The sequence below is a fragment of the Taudactylus pleione genome, unplaced genomic scaffold (genome assembly GCF_031769625.1).
Source record: "Taudactylus pleione unplaced genomic scaffold, aTauple2 ptg000397bl, whole genome shotgun sequence".
In the NCBI taxonomy this organism is placed as follows: Eukaryota; Metazoa; Chordata; class Amphibia; order Anura; family Myobatrachidae; genus Taudactylus; species Taudactylus pleione.
In genome coordinates, this window is record NW_028284799.1 from 8,827,472 (window position 1) to 8,844,261 (window position 16,790).

At 35.2% G+C, this 16,790-nt stretch overlaps 1 protein-coding gene across 3 annotated transcripts in view; it reads left to right on the top strand.

Moving 5' to 3' along the window:
• SRRM3 (serine/arginine repetitive matrix 3) overlaps window positions 1-16,790 on the top strand; it is a 454,137-nt gene that overhangs the window by 419,964 nt on the left and 17,383 nt on the right. For all 3 annotated transcript variants that reach the window (XM_088446398.1, XM_088446399.1, XM_088446400.1), the window contains one exon: window positions 2,351-2,534. In XM_088446398.1, the coding sequence (XP_088302524.1) occupies window positions 2,351-2,534 (184 nt within the window). The remainder of the gene's footprint in view (window positions 1-2,350; window positions 2,535-16,790) is intronic.

A 16,790-nucleotide genomic window follows, 5' to 3' on the forward strand; every position in this document is an offset into this window, starting at 1 on the left:
TGAAGTGAGATACCGCTAGATTCCTTTATTTTATTTTTAATATAACTATTTTAACTGTTTACTATCCATGCTTTTTTTATACTGTGAATTATAAACTAAATTAAGCTGGTTTTGTTTTTAAAATGATTTCCGCTTAAAAATAGAGGAAGACTTGCAGGAGTTCCTGCAGCAGCATCAGATGGCTCCCTATTACATAAGCCTCATCACCTTGGAAAATATAAATTGTCTATATTTAGAGATTGGATTGCTACTCTAGGATATTACTGTGAACATTGGAATAAACCTAATTTGTTTGCGCCTTAACGTCAGATGGACATCTTTATATGCTTATCGCACACTGAAGTTGGAGTGAGAAATATGGGACATTTTGGGGCATTTTGAAAGAAGTTGATCCCTAGTTATCTGAAGGGTTTTTGATTCTAAGACTTGTTTTACTAATCTGGATATCCTTATCAGAGAACCATGTAATGTAATACATGTTTTTCATCCCTCCCAACCATCTGAATTACGACTGGAGGGTCCTGATTTGAGGAGACTGTCCAGTGCTCAGGACATTCATCCCAATTGTGGAAAGCAGTTGAGGTTTGTAAGGTTTTCCCTATAAATTGCATTTCCACTGCCCCTCCAGTGTGCCGTGACCCACTGTCTTGTTTCTGCAATACCAAATGTTGGGGTGGGTAAGTACTTATTAGCCTCTGAAGTCAGCAGGTGTAGAAAGTGCACACACAGGATTGGGTACGCAATCCCAGCACTGATTATGCCGGCGGTCAGAATCACGGTAACGAAAGGATGGAAATCCTGACACATGCAGGTACGTATTCTAACCCTTCCCCTAACTCTAACACACCCCTCCCGCAGCCTAACCCTAACATCCCCACTCCCAGCAGCCTAACCCTAACCATCCCACCAGTACCTAACCCTAACCATAATACTCACCATCGGTATCGCAGCTGTCGGGATACTGGAGCTCGGATGCTGACTACAACCCCACACACATAGTGGGTATAATTGAGTGATTTAATTAGAATGATTTAAATGTCAACTTTAAATATGTAATTTTATTGTGCGAAATACTTCATTAAGAAGCATAATCGCTGTAGTCTATTTTGTAGCACTACAGCATTTTCAAAATTGATAGTAATATGGAAGGAGAAAAACAGACAATCTTTGAACAAATAAATCTCAGGTCATCTCAAAGCTGGATGGCAAGCCCTCTAAATTAAGTCAATTGTGTATTTTTTTCTTAACTTTTTTATAAGCATCATCAGTGAAGAAAAGTTATTCAAGTGTAGAGAATTTGGGATCTACAGTATATCAACCAAGGACCCACTAATTGTATCATTGTGAGTGGAATGTGTGACAAAGGGTACTTTTTACAGATCAATACAAATTTCACATATTCAGGAATAAAAGCCTCTTCTTTATGAGTGAAAAGCAATCATCTATTTTTTCCATCTAATACTTGGAGTTATGGACAAATATGTATGTCATTCTAACAGTGTAGGAACACAAATGACTTCTGCAAAAAATAAGAGTTTTTTTTTACTTGCTGTTAGTATAGAACATTCTGTCTCTTTTTTCTCCATCTTTGTCTCACGCCTTTGGCGGATGCACAAGCAATGTTTCTCAGAAGAACGGGGCATAAAGGTGGACATACAATTTCAAATCATTATAACCTTGGTAGTCCATATCCTGTGAAGATACAACTTGCCTTTCTGTATTACTAGTTAAACAGAGAGGGAAAAAACAGCTATTGAAAAAGTTTTCTTACAGTCTATGCAAAATGTATTAAAACAAAACATGACAGGTTGCTATTAAACATGGGGGGGCTTCTATTATGCCACTTCTGTCTGTGTTCTGCTGTAGTAAAACTTGTCAGCATTTTGATTAAGGAGTACTATTATAGCGTTATTCAACAATATGACAGCCTATCGGGATCATGCTACATGCTTCAACAAGACAATGATGTTTTGGTGATATGCGCTATGACATCCTTGGCTGCACCTGTACTAATTAGTGCCGGAGATAAGCACATAGGAAACACTGGTGACATATACTGTAGTAGTGACATCTCTGCGCTACTGGGCTTCCATATGCCATTGTTTGGCATATGCTTTATTTTAACTAAAATTGGATCTTATTTGAAATACATGTGTTAAGGTTTATGTTTTGATGGAATTGTGTACAAAGCTGATAGTTAAATGTTTCAGTGTAAGTCAAAGCTTTGGCAGAGTTGAAACAAACATTTTCTTGGCTGTACTGAAATTATTTCAGTATTATCCTATTTTTGTTTTGTGTATGTACAGTGTAAAGTGTAAATGATTCATATTGTCTTTATTTTCTGTTATAGACAAAGTCCCAAGCATAGGCAGGAAGATCATAAACCTTCTAGCCACAGATCCAGCCGCAGCCTATCCTCTTCATGCACCGGTCACAGCCGATCTGCCACACCACACCAGAATGGGCACAAGAGTGGCATTCACAATGGTCACCACAGTCAAGGGCATGGCACCATTCTAGAGAAACATTTGGATGTATGTACACATTTTTGGTTTACATTATGTATCCTTTTTATATGCTCTTACTCTAGGCTCTACTACCTTCCTTTATCTGCTCTATCAGTATGTGATGTAACATTCCCCTGCTCCTGCACTTTACATATCCTGTCTAACCCTGTATAAAAGCGCTAGGTAGGCCGGTGACAAACACTAAGGAGTAAATAGACGAGGCTTTAGAGAAACTATTTCTAGAATTCCTTAAACAAATACTATAAAGTAATGTACAGATGTTAATTTTGGAACATATCTTGTGTGCCAGCATGTCCTGCTACAGTTTCAGCACATTCTAGCAGCACTGCTGGGATGTGTAGTTCCACAGCTGCTGGAGTGCCACATGTTGCCTTCCCCTGGCCTATAGTGTTTTTAGAAAGATAAATGTCTATTTGGATTCCATCTTATACTTACAGTACATTTTAGTAAAAGTGAATGTAGCTTCCCCTTTAACCACCAAATAACATATTGGAATCTGTGCCATGTGGCAAATAATTTTCCTCATTTTGAGAATTTATTTATATTCACCTGGCTATAGTAAAAATGGTAAGGACAATACCTCAACTGAAGATGCCAGTATAGAGAGGACCGTGTCCCACTAATTGAATGAAGGCATGCTATTGACATGACTTACTATATTGCTATACCATTTATGACAGCTGTCATAAATGGGATAGCAGGACTCAGGAGTCCTATTGGTGACTTTCATTGTGTAGTCTACACCATGGTTACCGGTTTCTGGCTGCCCCTTCCGGGATGGAGCAGCTTGATCGGCAGAGCAGGGGGTGTGTGGCCGGCACAAGGGGACGTGGCCTGACAGATGACGGTCCTTTATGGGCAGGGCAGGGGCGGGCCATTTGATCACGTCATTTTGGCCCCGGCCCCGCTACACAATGCTGATATTACAGGCATTGTGAAGCATGGAGTGGGGCCAAAATGACGCGATTCAGCTTGAATCAAGTCATCACCCCCCCTGCTGCGGGGGTTTCACAGGTAAATGTGGGGGGGTCGGAAGCGGCACCCAATTTTCAGGAGGCTCCCAGCCGAATCGGGAGGGTAGGCAAGTATGGTATCCACCATATTGTGCATACTGTTTTCAGCTATATGGAGGGAGCATGTTTTTATACACCACAAAGGAAATTAACAGGAGTACAAATGTGTCAAATACCTCCTTCAGTATAGTACCCGGGCTTGTACAGGTGCAATTTTTCATGTTGGTTTACAATTTACATTCCAGTGACCCACCATAGCAGCCTCTCTATTACATCCTTCAGCATAGACAAATTTACAGCATTGAATTATTACAGTTTCACCTTCAGCACTGCTTCATATAAGATACTCTATGTATACTGTATATTTAAAATACTGTTGTTGTTTTTTAAATATGAAACTACCTAAACATTTAGGTACCAATAATTTCTTTTAACCACATACTTTTGTACAGAAGCACAATAAATAATGATAAAGAACATGTGCAAATTGGCACCGATGTTAACTGGATGTCAGGCGAGATTTAAATAGTAATTTCCATTGTATTACATCTTTAAGGAATACTACATACAGTACTGCATACTGTCCTTAATAAACATTTAATTGCCACCATTTTTTTGATGGTATCTAACAATATCCTCTTGGTTATTATGTCAAACAAAAATATTGCAAAATGCAATTATGTTTCTTAATCTTCAAATGAAATCTATGATTATTTTTGAAACATTGTGTAAAAGGGCCATTCCATGTCATGTACGGGACATATAGGTAACTTCTACTTGATAATTCAGCTCAACTCTTTGTATAAAGAGCCTGTGTTATTTTTTTAAGAAAACCTATGAGAAACAACTATAATTTAATACAGTATGTTGAAAACTCAAAAGATACACAACTACAGATTTTTTTACAGTGTCACATATGGGACATTTCATTGAATGGGCCAACATTAAATTTAACTGATCCCTATTTCACAAAAACAAAACAAAAAAACAACTAAGTTTCAATGATGATCAGTGTTTTGGAGTGTTTTTTTTATTTTAAATTAATTCTCTTCATTGATAGCAATAACGACATTCTGCCATCTGAAGGGTTTTAAGATCAAAATACTAGAAAAGAATAAAATACTGTACACAGGTACTAACAGGAACTAGCCTCGGGCTTCAATGCCTGGGACTATTCAAATAGCCTCCCGCATTCTACTGATAGCTTTATTAATGCATGTTAAACATGTACGTTAACACGTGTTAACGCTCAGGATACGTGATAAGTTCATTCACTTGTGCGTTAACTTCTAGTTATCACCCGATAACTGAACAAAATACGGCCCGGCGATCAATTAGCACCCATTCAGTTAATGGGCTAATTGAATCCTGCCCTAAGTATGAATTGCAATGTTTTAAAATATATCAATGATAGATTTTCTTTATATAGTCATCACCACCACCACCCAAAATGATACATATCGTTTTGTGTAGAAATTAAGGAATTAAAATTAATAAAACTAAAATGTACTTCCCTTGCTAGCTGCAGTGACCTGATGGCAGTAATAGTCCTGTGACGCAGATTTTCTTTGTTTAATGCTAGACCTGTTTCAAACAGACTGCAAGTCTGTTGATGCCCTTTCCCATGTACTTCCCATTCACATAAACTGCTCAATGAACACTCGTTAATTAAATGAGAACATCCTGGTCATAAACAGTCCCATCTAGACAGAAGATTGAATGGTTTCTTTTCAAAAATACTAAACCGTTGGTCTCCTGGTTTCACATATACAAGGAAAAAGCCCCAAACTCAAATAATAAATTAAATTAGTACAGTAACTAGGTTTTACAGTACAAATGGAAACATTGTTCACAAAAATGGACACATGATTAGGTTACATGAATGATTGATGACTAGCCTACATATTATTTAACAAGTGTGGCCACATCATAATAATATAAAATAATGATGCATTCTAGAATTCTGACAAATGCATGGCCACCAGTATCATTATAAGGATCTTGTTTCTATTTCAAGCACTGTCATCAATGGCCAAAACAAGTTCTTCTTGTAAATGTATTGATTTGTTTTTCTCTGCTAGTTTTAAGTCACTAAATGTATCAAGCACTGTTTTGAAGAAAATGTCATTTGAAGAGCCTGAAATCTTGTACTGCTGTATAAAAACAACTTGCAGTATACCATATGGACCGTGTCACGCTAAATAGTTTTTCTTTTACTCTAATTGGTAAAAATCAATACTATAAACCCTCCAGCATTTGTGGGAATGTTCCAAATAATACTCATTTAGTTCATAAAGTAGCTTTACCATGCCTCTCATAATTACAAGGGTCCAAGTCTGCAGGTAGTGTCACTGACCTGCTTAATTAGTCAATGTGCTAATGGGGAACCAATATTAAAAATATCAACCTGACAGGCAGCAAGACTTTCCCACACCACACTTTCCCTGAGTGTGATGAGGGCAGAGTGACAACCGAGTAAATATCCAGTCTGAGAAAAGTGCTTCCAATAAAAATATTAGACCCTTATGCACTATTAATAAGTGAAAATAATAATAATAGCATTTTGACAATGAGCCTTTCCTGTTGCCATTTAGAAAGTGATTTATTTTAATAAAAAATTTACTTCATATCTACTCTATCTCCAAAATTGTAAACATTTCCTCATGTTATTGGGAGAAAACGGGCCAAGAAAACATTTTAAAAATTAATATTTTAGAACAATTCCTGTGTGTTATTATAAATCTATACCCCATTTCTACATGACACAAATACATTTATTATTGAGAATTGATATTTTATAAAGTCCCATCTATAATGGCAGAATATCATTTAAGATCATGTTTCCTTCATAAGTTTAATGCTTGTAAAACAATTTCGGCATGGCCAGGATTTTGTTGATTGGGAACTATTTGTATTACAATATGGAGAAGAACACAGAAGAGAATATTGAGACAACAATAATGAACAAACTGATATGGATTCACATTTGGAATCCATATCAGGAATGCTTTAAAGGGGTTTTCTGCCTTCAGATTACTTGACTTCTTTGCTCTCCATGGCTTTACTAAATACAATGTTTTATCCTCCCTGCTTCCTTGCTTTTTTCTTTCTTTATAGCCATGCATTTATATCACCAGTATTTATTAACATTGCCCTGTTACTACATAGCTCAATATCATTTTCTGTTGTAGATACAACTGTATCAAGAAAGGAATTTGTGTTGTAGCAAGTGCAATGGAAATAAACAACTCTGTTAAATGGATATACAGTAAAGTTTTTAGCAAAAAAGCACAACATTAACCAGAAAAATAAATCAATATAAGTAGTAATAGCTCTAGGAAGATCTGCACTCATAAATAAATTAAAGTAATGTGAGCTTAGAAAACAACACCAAAACCTAAATTGCCATAAACACAAGTAGCTCTTGAAAAGTGCCATCTACTCTCTGCTATGTATTAGGGATAAACATATAACCATAGCAACAAAAACAAACTGATATCTTGCCAATGCATCCTCGGTATCATCTAATTAAACTGCCATATGTTAAATGAGAGTATTGTGCAAATGTATCCTAGAACTAAAATAATGCAATACTTTGTTACTATATACAATTATGTATTATGTATTATGCAATTGTACAGTTTATACAATGTTAAATCTACAAATTGAATGACGTGCTTGAAGCTTGTACATGACAATCATCTTGCTGGAAAAGGGATTATTAATGGCAAGATGCAATATAGAAATACAGTTTAACACTATGCTTACCACTTAATGATTTTTCTTTTGTATAAACATTTTAAAATTATGTATAGTTATTATTTTAGTTTTCTATGACTCCATATATATGACTGAGAAACATAGACCAAAAATATGACTCTCTAGATTTTGACAATGTAAAATCTTTTGTCTATTTCGCAATCATTATTTATAACTTAATTATTTTATTTTTTTGTTTCTCTATTTTTTATGTTACACTTTTCTGATTCACGCTCTCTCTTTGGGTATACCAAAAGCTTTGTATCGTCACTGTGTCATACTTTTAGTCTTCCTCTTTCTCTCTTTTCTACCCATCCACTTTCTCTTATAAGCTATGCTTATCTGTCCTGTTTTACATTGGCACTAAAAGCTGGATGAATAGATACCACACAATAAATTTTTTGCACTTTGAAGAAACTTATATCATACACAATCGTAAAGCCCCTTATAAATGTCTGGGTTGTATTATGAAAAAGTGCATGCTTGCTTAGTGAATTTAGACTAATATAATTTAGATTAATTTATATTTTTTTTAATCTCATCTGTGTTTTTCTTTAGCTTCTCATTTGAAAAGCGGTAATACTTTGAATTTATTTTAGGGAGCAGTGATCTCAGTGTATTTTCACTCATTTCTTCATTTTCTTTCCCATAACAGAAATGCAATTTTTTCTTTTTTCCTGTGATGTTCTAGAGTTTTGTTTTTGTGTGTCTGTCATTGTGGGCCTTTTTTTAGTAGTAATGAAGATTTTTTTTCTTAAAGCTATACATATTTATATTTTTGTAGCGAATTTAAAAGGGAAGATAACTGATCTATATAACTATAATGTATTTTTATCGTGAATAAGAAATTATTTTATGAATTTCATGACTGTTTTATAAATTTATAACTTTCTATTTTAGCAAATAAAATATTTTAACTATTTCTGTCAAAGATATAAGTATATATATATATATATATATATGTATATCACTATAGCCTTTGCTAGCCATTCATATGGATACAATCCCAGAAGTGAGTCCATTAAATTACGCTTGTCCTTCAATGTTTTACCATTAAAAAGTTTAGGAGTTTCAAATATTACATTATATTTGGTACTGATGTTTAAAATAATTTGATGTATTGCCTCTAACTTTTAGCTATGAGGAACATAAACTATCTACATATGTAGCAAAATTAAAATTGTCTTATACTGCTGGGCATAGTCACTGGTATCAGAATATACAGTTTAGCAAGAACAGTGCTGAACTATGGCATATATTTATTCAATGGAGATAAGCCTTCAATACTTCAAAAACGTGTTTTTGGCAAACATAGACCTCCTTATTTAACATGCCACTGTTTGTTGATAGCTATCACAAAGCATGGTGAAGCCTAGGTACTTAAGAAGGACTGTGGCAGTTCATCTCAGCATGGCAATAACAGAGAACCCGTACTGGAAAAAAATCTTTCTAATTAAATTAAAATTTATTTTTAGAAATATATATATAAAGATAAAAAATAATACTTTCATTTTGTTCTAATTTTGTTCTATTTTTTTCTGTTGCTTAACTTTTTGTGAATGTGGTTAAAACTTCCAGTGCACTGTGCATTTGTGAACCATGCATTATATTAATGCTTTAACACCAACCCAATTGTAAAGCACAACAACAAATGCTAGTGCCATATAAGCAAATGTTAAAATGAATATTCATTAATAAGTTGTGTTTGCAATATCATTGCTGCGAGCAGTGTAGTTTATATTAAAATGCAAATGCTACCAATAATAATAATTTTAAAAAATAAATTTTAAATGAATGAATCAGCAGCATCAGTGGTCTAAGTACAGGCAACTGTCAATTACTTGTAGGACAAATACACAAATGCAGCTGAATAGTGGAGATTTGCAAGTGATTAAGTTACCGCCACTCAGACGACATATGTTGCACTTGATAATAAGAAATAAAATAATAACATTGGTATACATCATTCCCAAATTTACAACCAGTCCCAGCATTGACTGCCTGTACTTGTTTACACTAAAATGGGAGACAGCAAGTGGAGTCTCACTGCTCTAATGAAAACCAGCCCCATGGCTGAAGAGGGAGCACCTAACCAACAATTCTACTTCCTAGCTGCTCACCTTGCTCAATGTGAATTGTGGCATTTTTCAAATGGATCCAGACTTTGGGTCTGCTTAACAAACAAAATTTCTGTTGCTTTTTATTCTGTATTCTGTTTCCTAAGAACTGATGTCCTGAATTCAAGTGACTCCCACTGTATTTTCTCCTTTCTGCTACAGACTAACCCAAAAATGTTAACCCTGTGCTAAAACCAATATGGGACTTTTGGGCATTACCACACAAATTTCTCCCTTTGGATTAAATAAGGTCTTCTCTATTAGGCAGCTCTTAGGCTCTCCCTGATTAGCAGAAATCAAGGAGAAGTACTGTATTGTGTTCTGAATAAAGTTTTTTCCCAGTATCTACGATTCGCCATTTCTTTCATGCTCATTACAAGTGTCTTGATCACCACTCTAAAATGCCTGTTTGCTCATGGTCTCTTCTAGAGGTCTTTTGTCTATGATCTAGCATCTTTTGCTATCTGCTAATGCTCACAAGCTGACCTGGGAGCGAAATATGGGGGACACCCTTGAGCCCTGAAGTATGGACTAGTATCAGTTCTTATGTTGCTACTTTTTTCTCTTGTGTATGTATATGAGAAATTACCACTAATTTGTTTCTTCCATGGTACCTTGTTCCTATACGGAAAATATATCTGGGCTCTTCGCCCCTTTTCTGCATGACTAAGTGCACCCTTCCACATATTTTGGAAAATGTATTGTTTTATATTAGATATACAGTAACTTGGGTACTAATGTGTCACTGTATATCAATGCTTCTGTATACCTTGAAGCACACCCAGTGGTTGATGTGACATATACCTAAAGCTTTAAGCAGTTAGATATCTTCACATTTGAAGAGGCTGGTCCTCAGCCCTTTGGATCCATCATAGAGAAGATCTGATTTGTTTATATGCTGATGCATATATCTTGTGTTATCACTAATATTTCTAATATGTATGGTCTCCTTTGTTAGCTTACCATGAAGCTACTATCCCATTGTGGTTAATGTTGAAAAATCTGACATCTGGAGCTTGGGCTTATTTTTAGTAACTGATTTACCTCTAAGGTCTTTGTAATAAATACAGTGATTTATAATTCTCCATTGTATGGTTTACTGCTCGGTCCTCCTCCCCTTTTTTATTTCCTATACACCCTCAAAAAAAAGTGTTTGAAAAACCACAATAAAAAGAAAACCAACCCCATACTGGTCAGAACAAGGCTGCTGCCTTGATTGGCACATTGGCCAAGAAAAGATGTGTTCCCCCACTCCAAGGTTCTACCAACTGCACTCTTAGAGTGCAAGCACTTTTGTTGGGACATTGGGCTGTGGGCATGAGGACAGCTAACAAGACAAAGACTCTCTAGAGAGGCTGCTTTGCCACCCCAGTAGTACCACCAAAGAAAAAACAACGTTGGCAATTTTAAAATGAAATTTTAATTAAAAATACTTGCAAAACCCCATTCCTACTTTATTAACAATAAAATATAATCTTATTTTCTTCTTTCATCCTTGTCGGTACAGAGGCACTAGAACTGCACTGACCATCTCTTAACTATTTTTCCGCATAGCAAGTGACTGTCAATCACATTTTTTCACTATTCCGCCGCTTATATATTTTATTTTTGCAAGTGATTGACAATTACTTCTGATTATACAACAAAAGCTTCTGATTCATTCATTTAAGATGGGAGACAATCATAGTCATTCGAGTCACAAAACTTTGCATACTTATCCTGTGTATTTTTTCCTCTCGGACATACATAGTACTATTCTATCGAATTCTACCGAAGTTTCATCCACAGCCAGAAAAATGTATAATAGGAAAGCCCAATATTAAACTATGGGAAACACACTTGATGCTATGCAGTTTGTTTCCTTAATCAGCAGAATGTGAATGCTTAACAAAACTAACTAAAATTATAAGACAAATTGATACATGCTACATCTGTAGATAGATACCCTCTTCTACTGAAAAACAATATATGATTATTAAGGTTGTTCAAATTATCAAATTCATAGCCTCTTATTCTCACCAATTAGAATATTTGTGCAGTATGATGAAACTCAAAAAGTTGATTCACTGAGACTTATCCTATGCTATTTCAAATCCACCATTTAAGTAAGTAATGATACTGAATAGAGATGAATGAAATTCTTAAAATGATTACACATTATTTCACAAGTCTAATTTGAACTTAAATGTTACCAGTCCTACCTGAACCCACCATAGAGCAGAATGATTGGCCATTATTTCCCCACCTCTGTTTATAAATGATGAATTCCAGGGAAAGTGAATTTAAAAATACAGGCCCAGATTTATCAACAAGTGATATTCTTGGTATCACCTGTTACTGTTCCTAAATGGTGATCCAACCAATCAGCTCCTAACTGTCATGTGTATGAGATATGACAGATAGGAGCTGATTAGTTGGATCACCATTTAAGATAAGTAACAAGTGATAACAAGAATATCACTTGTTGATAAATCTGGACCACAGTGTGGATTGTCATAAAAAAGAGCATTGGAATGTCATATCTTTGCCTGTTCCGCCCCAAAAACCTGTTTTGTACCAAAATTTGCTGCAATTTTGTTTATATATATTAAAGATTTCAGTGCAGTCATTCATGCCATCAGGATACTTTAAAAAAAAAGCCTTGATGAGTCTAAAGACGTTAATATTTTTGTTTACACAAAACTTGTGTAATACAAATAGTATATCTATAAAATCTAAGTCACATTTCTTCCTCTTTAGATGTAATCTAAACATATCCATGTCCATTTTTGCACTGAAGCAGGTAGGTAGACAATAATGAGTTATTTTATAAGAAAGATTTGCATTGTTGCTATTGCTCCAGTACCTAGGGTATAAAATATAAGTATTATGATCAAAGAAATAAGCATTGTTTGACTGCAGTCTTTTTACAATAGGCTATACAGTTAATATCAGTACTGTAAGTGTAGTCTAGATCTAATCTACCTGTTTATTGCAGATGCGTGTCTGTTTATTAATGTACAGAGAGTTACAGTAAGATGGCAGCACACTGTTTCAAAAGGAGGGACTAGTTGACTTCCCTTTTAAATAGATTTTCAAGTTTCCATTTCATTCTGGTTGGCTTCCACTTCTTTTACTTTCTCCTTCACTTTCCTGACTTCCCTCTGAGGGTCTCCAGATTGGTAGGAGGCCTTAGACTCGTTACATCTTTGTTTTGCTGGTGACACTGCATGCACATAATGTTTGATGAAACTAAAAAGTGTCATACCTGTTTTTTTCACCTCCTCTTCCTTCCCTTATAAAATGGCATTAAAATATATTTAAATCAAAGTTTACATATGGAATGATACATTTGCTAATGTATTTGATTGGAACAAGCAAATTAATTTCAGTGAAGGGATGTGAAACACATTACTAAGAGTCATTGTCTTTTTCCTCCATTCTGCACTCCAAATGTGGAGATTACTCTTTTCTGTTATTGTTCCATTCCTGTCTCTGACAATTAAAGAAGGTAGGTATTTGTCTACCTCTGCACGTTAACATCTGAAGATGAGCCTGTGAAGCACAATAGCTTATTTTAATGTTAATTTTATATTTATTTCAATTTCTTATTTCACATTATTTCAGCTCCATCACTGGTGTATAAATAATTAAACATTTTTTAATTGATTTAAAAACAAAACAAAATACATGACCTAATTACAGTTATACTTTGCCTATTCTCTGATCTCCTACTATGTATAATTACAGCAATAGTTCCTAATGAGTTATATATAACAATGTACATATTTGTAAGTGATTCTAGATAGTTATACAATGACTTCTGCGTGTATTAGCCTTTTTGGTGTTATGCTTTTTTTCTATATAATTGATAGTTTTACTGTTATCAACGTGTCTTTACTTAGAAACTCTGTAAGACTTCAAACTGTGTGCAGTTTCTTTATGGCATCCCTAATGTGGATGATCAAAAGTAAAACAGGGCACCAAAACATGGTGTAGTACTAATAGCTTCATAGCTTCATGAACAGTGGGAGTGTGCATAACTCTATATTTATATACAGTAGTCACCAGATGTTTTCTATCTGTTGGTAAGTTTTTATTTTTTCTTGGGTCTCATGACAATTTGTTGCCTGTTGAGTCTCTTGTGTGCTTATGAATGCAATATGCCTTAAAGTCAATAGCAATGCCTACGTGCAGATAATGAAAGTAACACAATGCAGTTACCATGCAGTGGATTAGTGACATTTTAGTTAAACTGGTCTCTTACCTGGGATATAACATTTTGTAACTGTAAAGATTATAAAAATCATCAAAATTGTATAAAAATCTATCTTGATATAGAAATTTCCACTACATCCTTTTTTCTATTTTATTATAAAGAATCTCCATAAATGGCAAAGCTGTATGTAGTCTTGTGTAATTCATTTTTTTTAATGTAAATGGATATTATTATGGGGACTCTTGTGAGAAGATAAATGTGTGGATTTGCAGAGTTATATTTAAGTGTGACTACTGTATCTGACTGCCATGTACATAATAGGTAATGCCCGCTTTCCTCTTTTGGGAGTCTGCTAGCAAAATGTAAAAAATGTCACTTCAAGGTTGTACCTATTATCGCTTTATTACTGCCACTTAATTATAACTTCTATTTTTCCTCTCAAATACTGCTCGTTGGAACTTTATGTTTTTCTAAAGTAATCCATGAGAGTAAGCATTAATGTCTTTAATACATTGGTTTTGCACTATATAAATTGTACCTGTATCGTGCCAGATTGAAGGTATAGGCTGATGCTCAATCTCTGCCACCCCAGGTAAAAATCTAAGTATTTGCCGACCTCCGAAAACCACAGTAGGCCTGCCCAAATGCGCAATCTTTTCTTTTTCGCAATTTGCTTTTAACCTCTATTATATACAATAAGATATATATAATTTCAAATATCCAAACCTATAAATTGTATTAATACTGTATATATGAATTTTTGGGTATGTATTTGTCAGTTTCACCGTTTTATTTTAGCAGTCCAAACTGTCCTAAAATGTACATAGGGGGAAAATATAGGCCATATTAATAATTTTAGTTCACATCATTATTACTTCACATAGATAGATAGATAGATAGATAGATAGATAGATAAATTAGATAGATTAGATTGAGATGTGGGACAGTGTAGACCACTTGATTAGTTTTGGACTGATTGGTTCCACCATGATTTTTACAAACTGCTAGTTAGAAAAATTCTGAAAAGAGATGAGAGAAAAAAAGGGAAAACAAGAATGGAAGAGAATAGCAACAGAATGAAAAATCATAGCAGAGTTCTACCACATAAGCAGAGATCATCAAATGTACCTGTATATTATGTCAATCATTTCCAAGTGGGCAATACAGACATTTACTTCATGCTCTTATACTGTATATTGCCACAGCCCGTGAGGCCAATGGTTATTATTGTTTTTGCTAATATATATAGAGCCACCAAGTTACACGCACTGAATATTTGTCATTCATATTAGTCTATGCCCATTGGAGACTACATTCTTAATTCCCTCACACATCTTATTCTAAGAGAAGGTAATGTATTCTCTGATTTCTGTTCCCCACACAAAAAAACCTGTGTTAAAACTGAGCTACAGTCATACTTGCCTACCCTTCCGGAATGGCTGGGATGCTCCTGAAGATCGGGTGTACAAGCTTCCTGGAGGCTGGGGCCACCAGGCCACAGCCGCCCACTTCTCCAGTGAAGTGGGCAGCACAGATGGTCGTTGACGCAATTTGCATTGAATCACATCATCGTGGCTCCACCACCCTATTCACAATGTCGGTAATTGCAGCATTGCATAGGGGGGACAGGGCTATGATGATGCATTTGCAGTGTCACGCCCAATGCCCGGTAACCTCCACTGAGCTCTGCCCCTTGCAGTGCCGACATGGCTGCCCACTCTTGGAAGTGGCATATACGGCTACAGTACAATAGACCATAGTTTATGTTTCAGATGATAAGACTCACTAAAATGGTGGCTAATTTTAATCCTTAGAGGGGAAATATTCACTTTATTTTCTAAAAAATGATCAGTAAAAAATAGACAGATATAATCCTGCAGAAATATATTTAACTTTTGTAACTTTACTAGGAACTGTCCAACTATAGAATAGAGCTCTTCTGAGACCAATCTCACTCTGTGGGCCTGATTCAGAGGTCGATGCTGTGGAATCGGACACAAGTGGCCAATGTTTTCAATCCGTCCAAGGCGCACTGTGCATGCGTTACCACCATGTAACTCAGAGCGAATTTAGTCCAGAAAAAGAGTCAATTTCATTGGGTAATCCTGGAAGGTTATAGGGGGTGAGCTAGCTGTGTGTGGATGTGTTTCACTGATTCCAGCGGCCATATTCAGATGGATAATCTGTACCTCCATAGGGCTGGTGCAATGTTTGATGGTGCGGCTAATGTGCTGCAGCCGATGGGGTCTCTGTATGAATTCCATTGGCTGCAGCATTCGCATAAAACCACACTAGTTCTGCATTAAAAGTCACAGTCGTGCCAGCATTAGTGCCCACCCCTGAATCAGACCCTGTGAATCTTATCTAAATAAAGACCATATATTGGAGCATAGCACATTTAGCAGTATATTGTGAACAAACTGTTTAAATGACAAGTGGGTTTTTTCCTAAAAAACAAATATCTCTATAACCCTACCTTTTTAACAACAGAAATGTTTAATTACATTTCTTTTAAATGGTTTAGACATGATCTGTTCAGCTTTTTATAAGCCCATTGTCTTTTAGCAGTTTTTGTTAGTTATATATTTTTTTATTTACTTATCATTTATTTATTTCTATCTTAGGGAATCCATTTTAAACCTCAGATTGCTTTGTAAAACATTTATATTTTGTTATTACACTTAAAGAATGTATGAATATACATACAGCAATAATTGGAGAGGCACTCACTGTACCCCCATCACACAGAAGAGATTAAACCCAAGGAAACATTGCATGTACATCTTCAGTGTGCTCCTATATAACATGGCAGATCCCTTTCCCCTTCACTTCAAAGTGTGCATAAGAGCATGATTGAATCCATTTGACCACCTAACCATATTCAATTAAAATAATTGAATATGTGGCATTTTATCACTTTGTTGTTCGGTGCAGAAAGCTTAAATATTATAATTTGCTTATTCTATTATTAACATTTTTTGTTTCACTTTACTGTCTGATCTATTCTTAATTTGAACATGATTGCTGTAAGGGACAAAAGAAATTGGAAAATAACCTATTTATGCCGCAATACGAGTGTAGTGTAAACCTTGAAGGGATTGAAATTTGAGATCGGTTTGTACACCAGTGCATTAGTTTATGTTTTGTTGGATTTTTGTTTGGTAGAGAGTTAGAC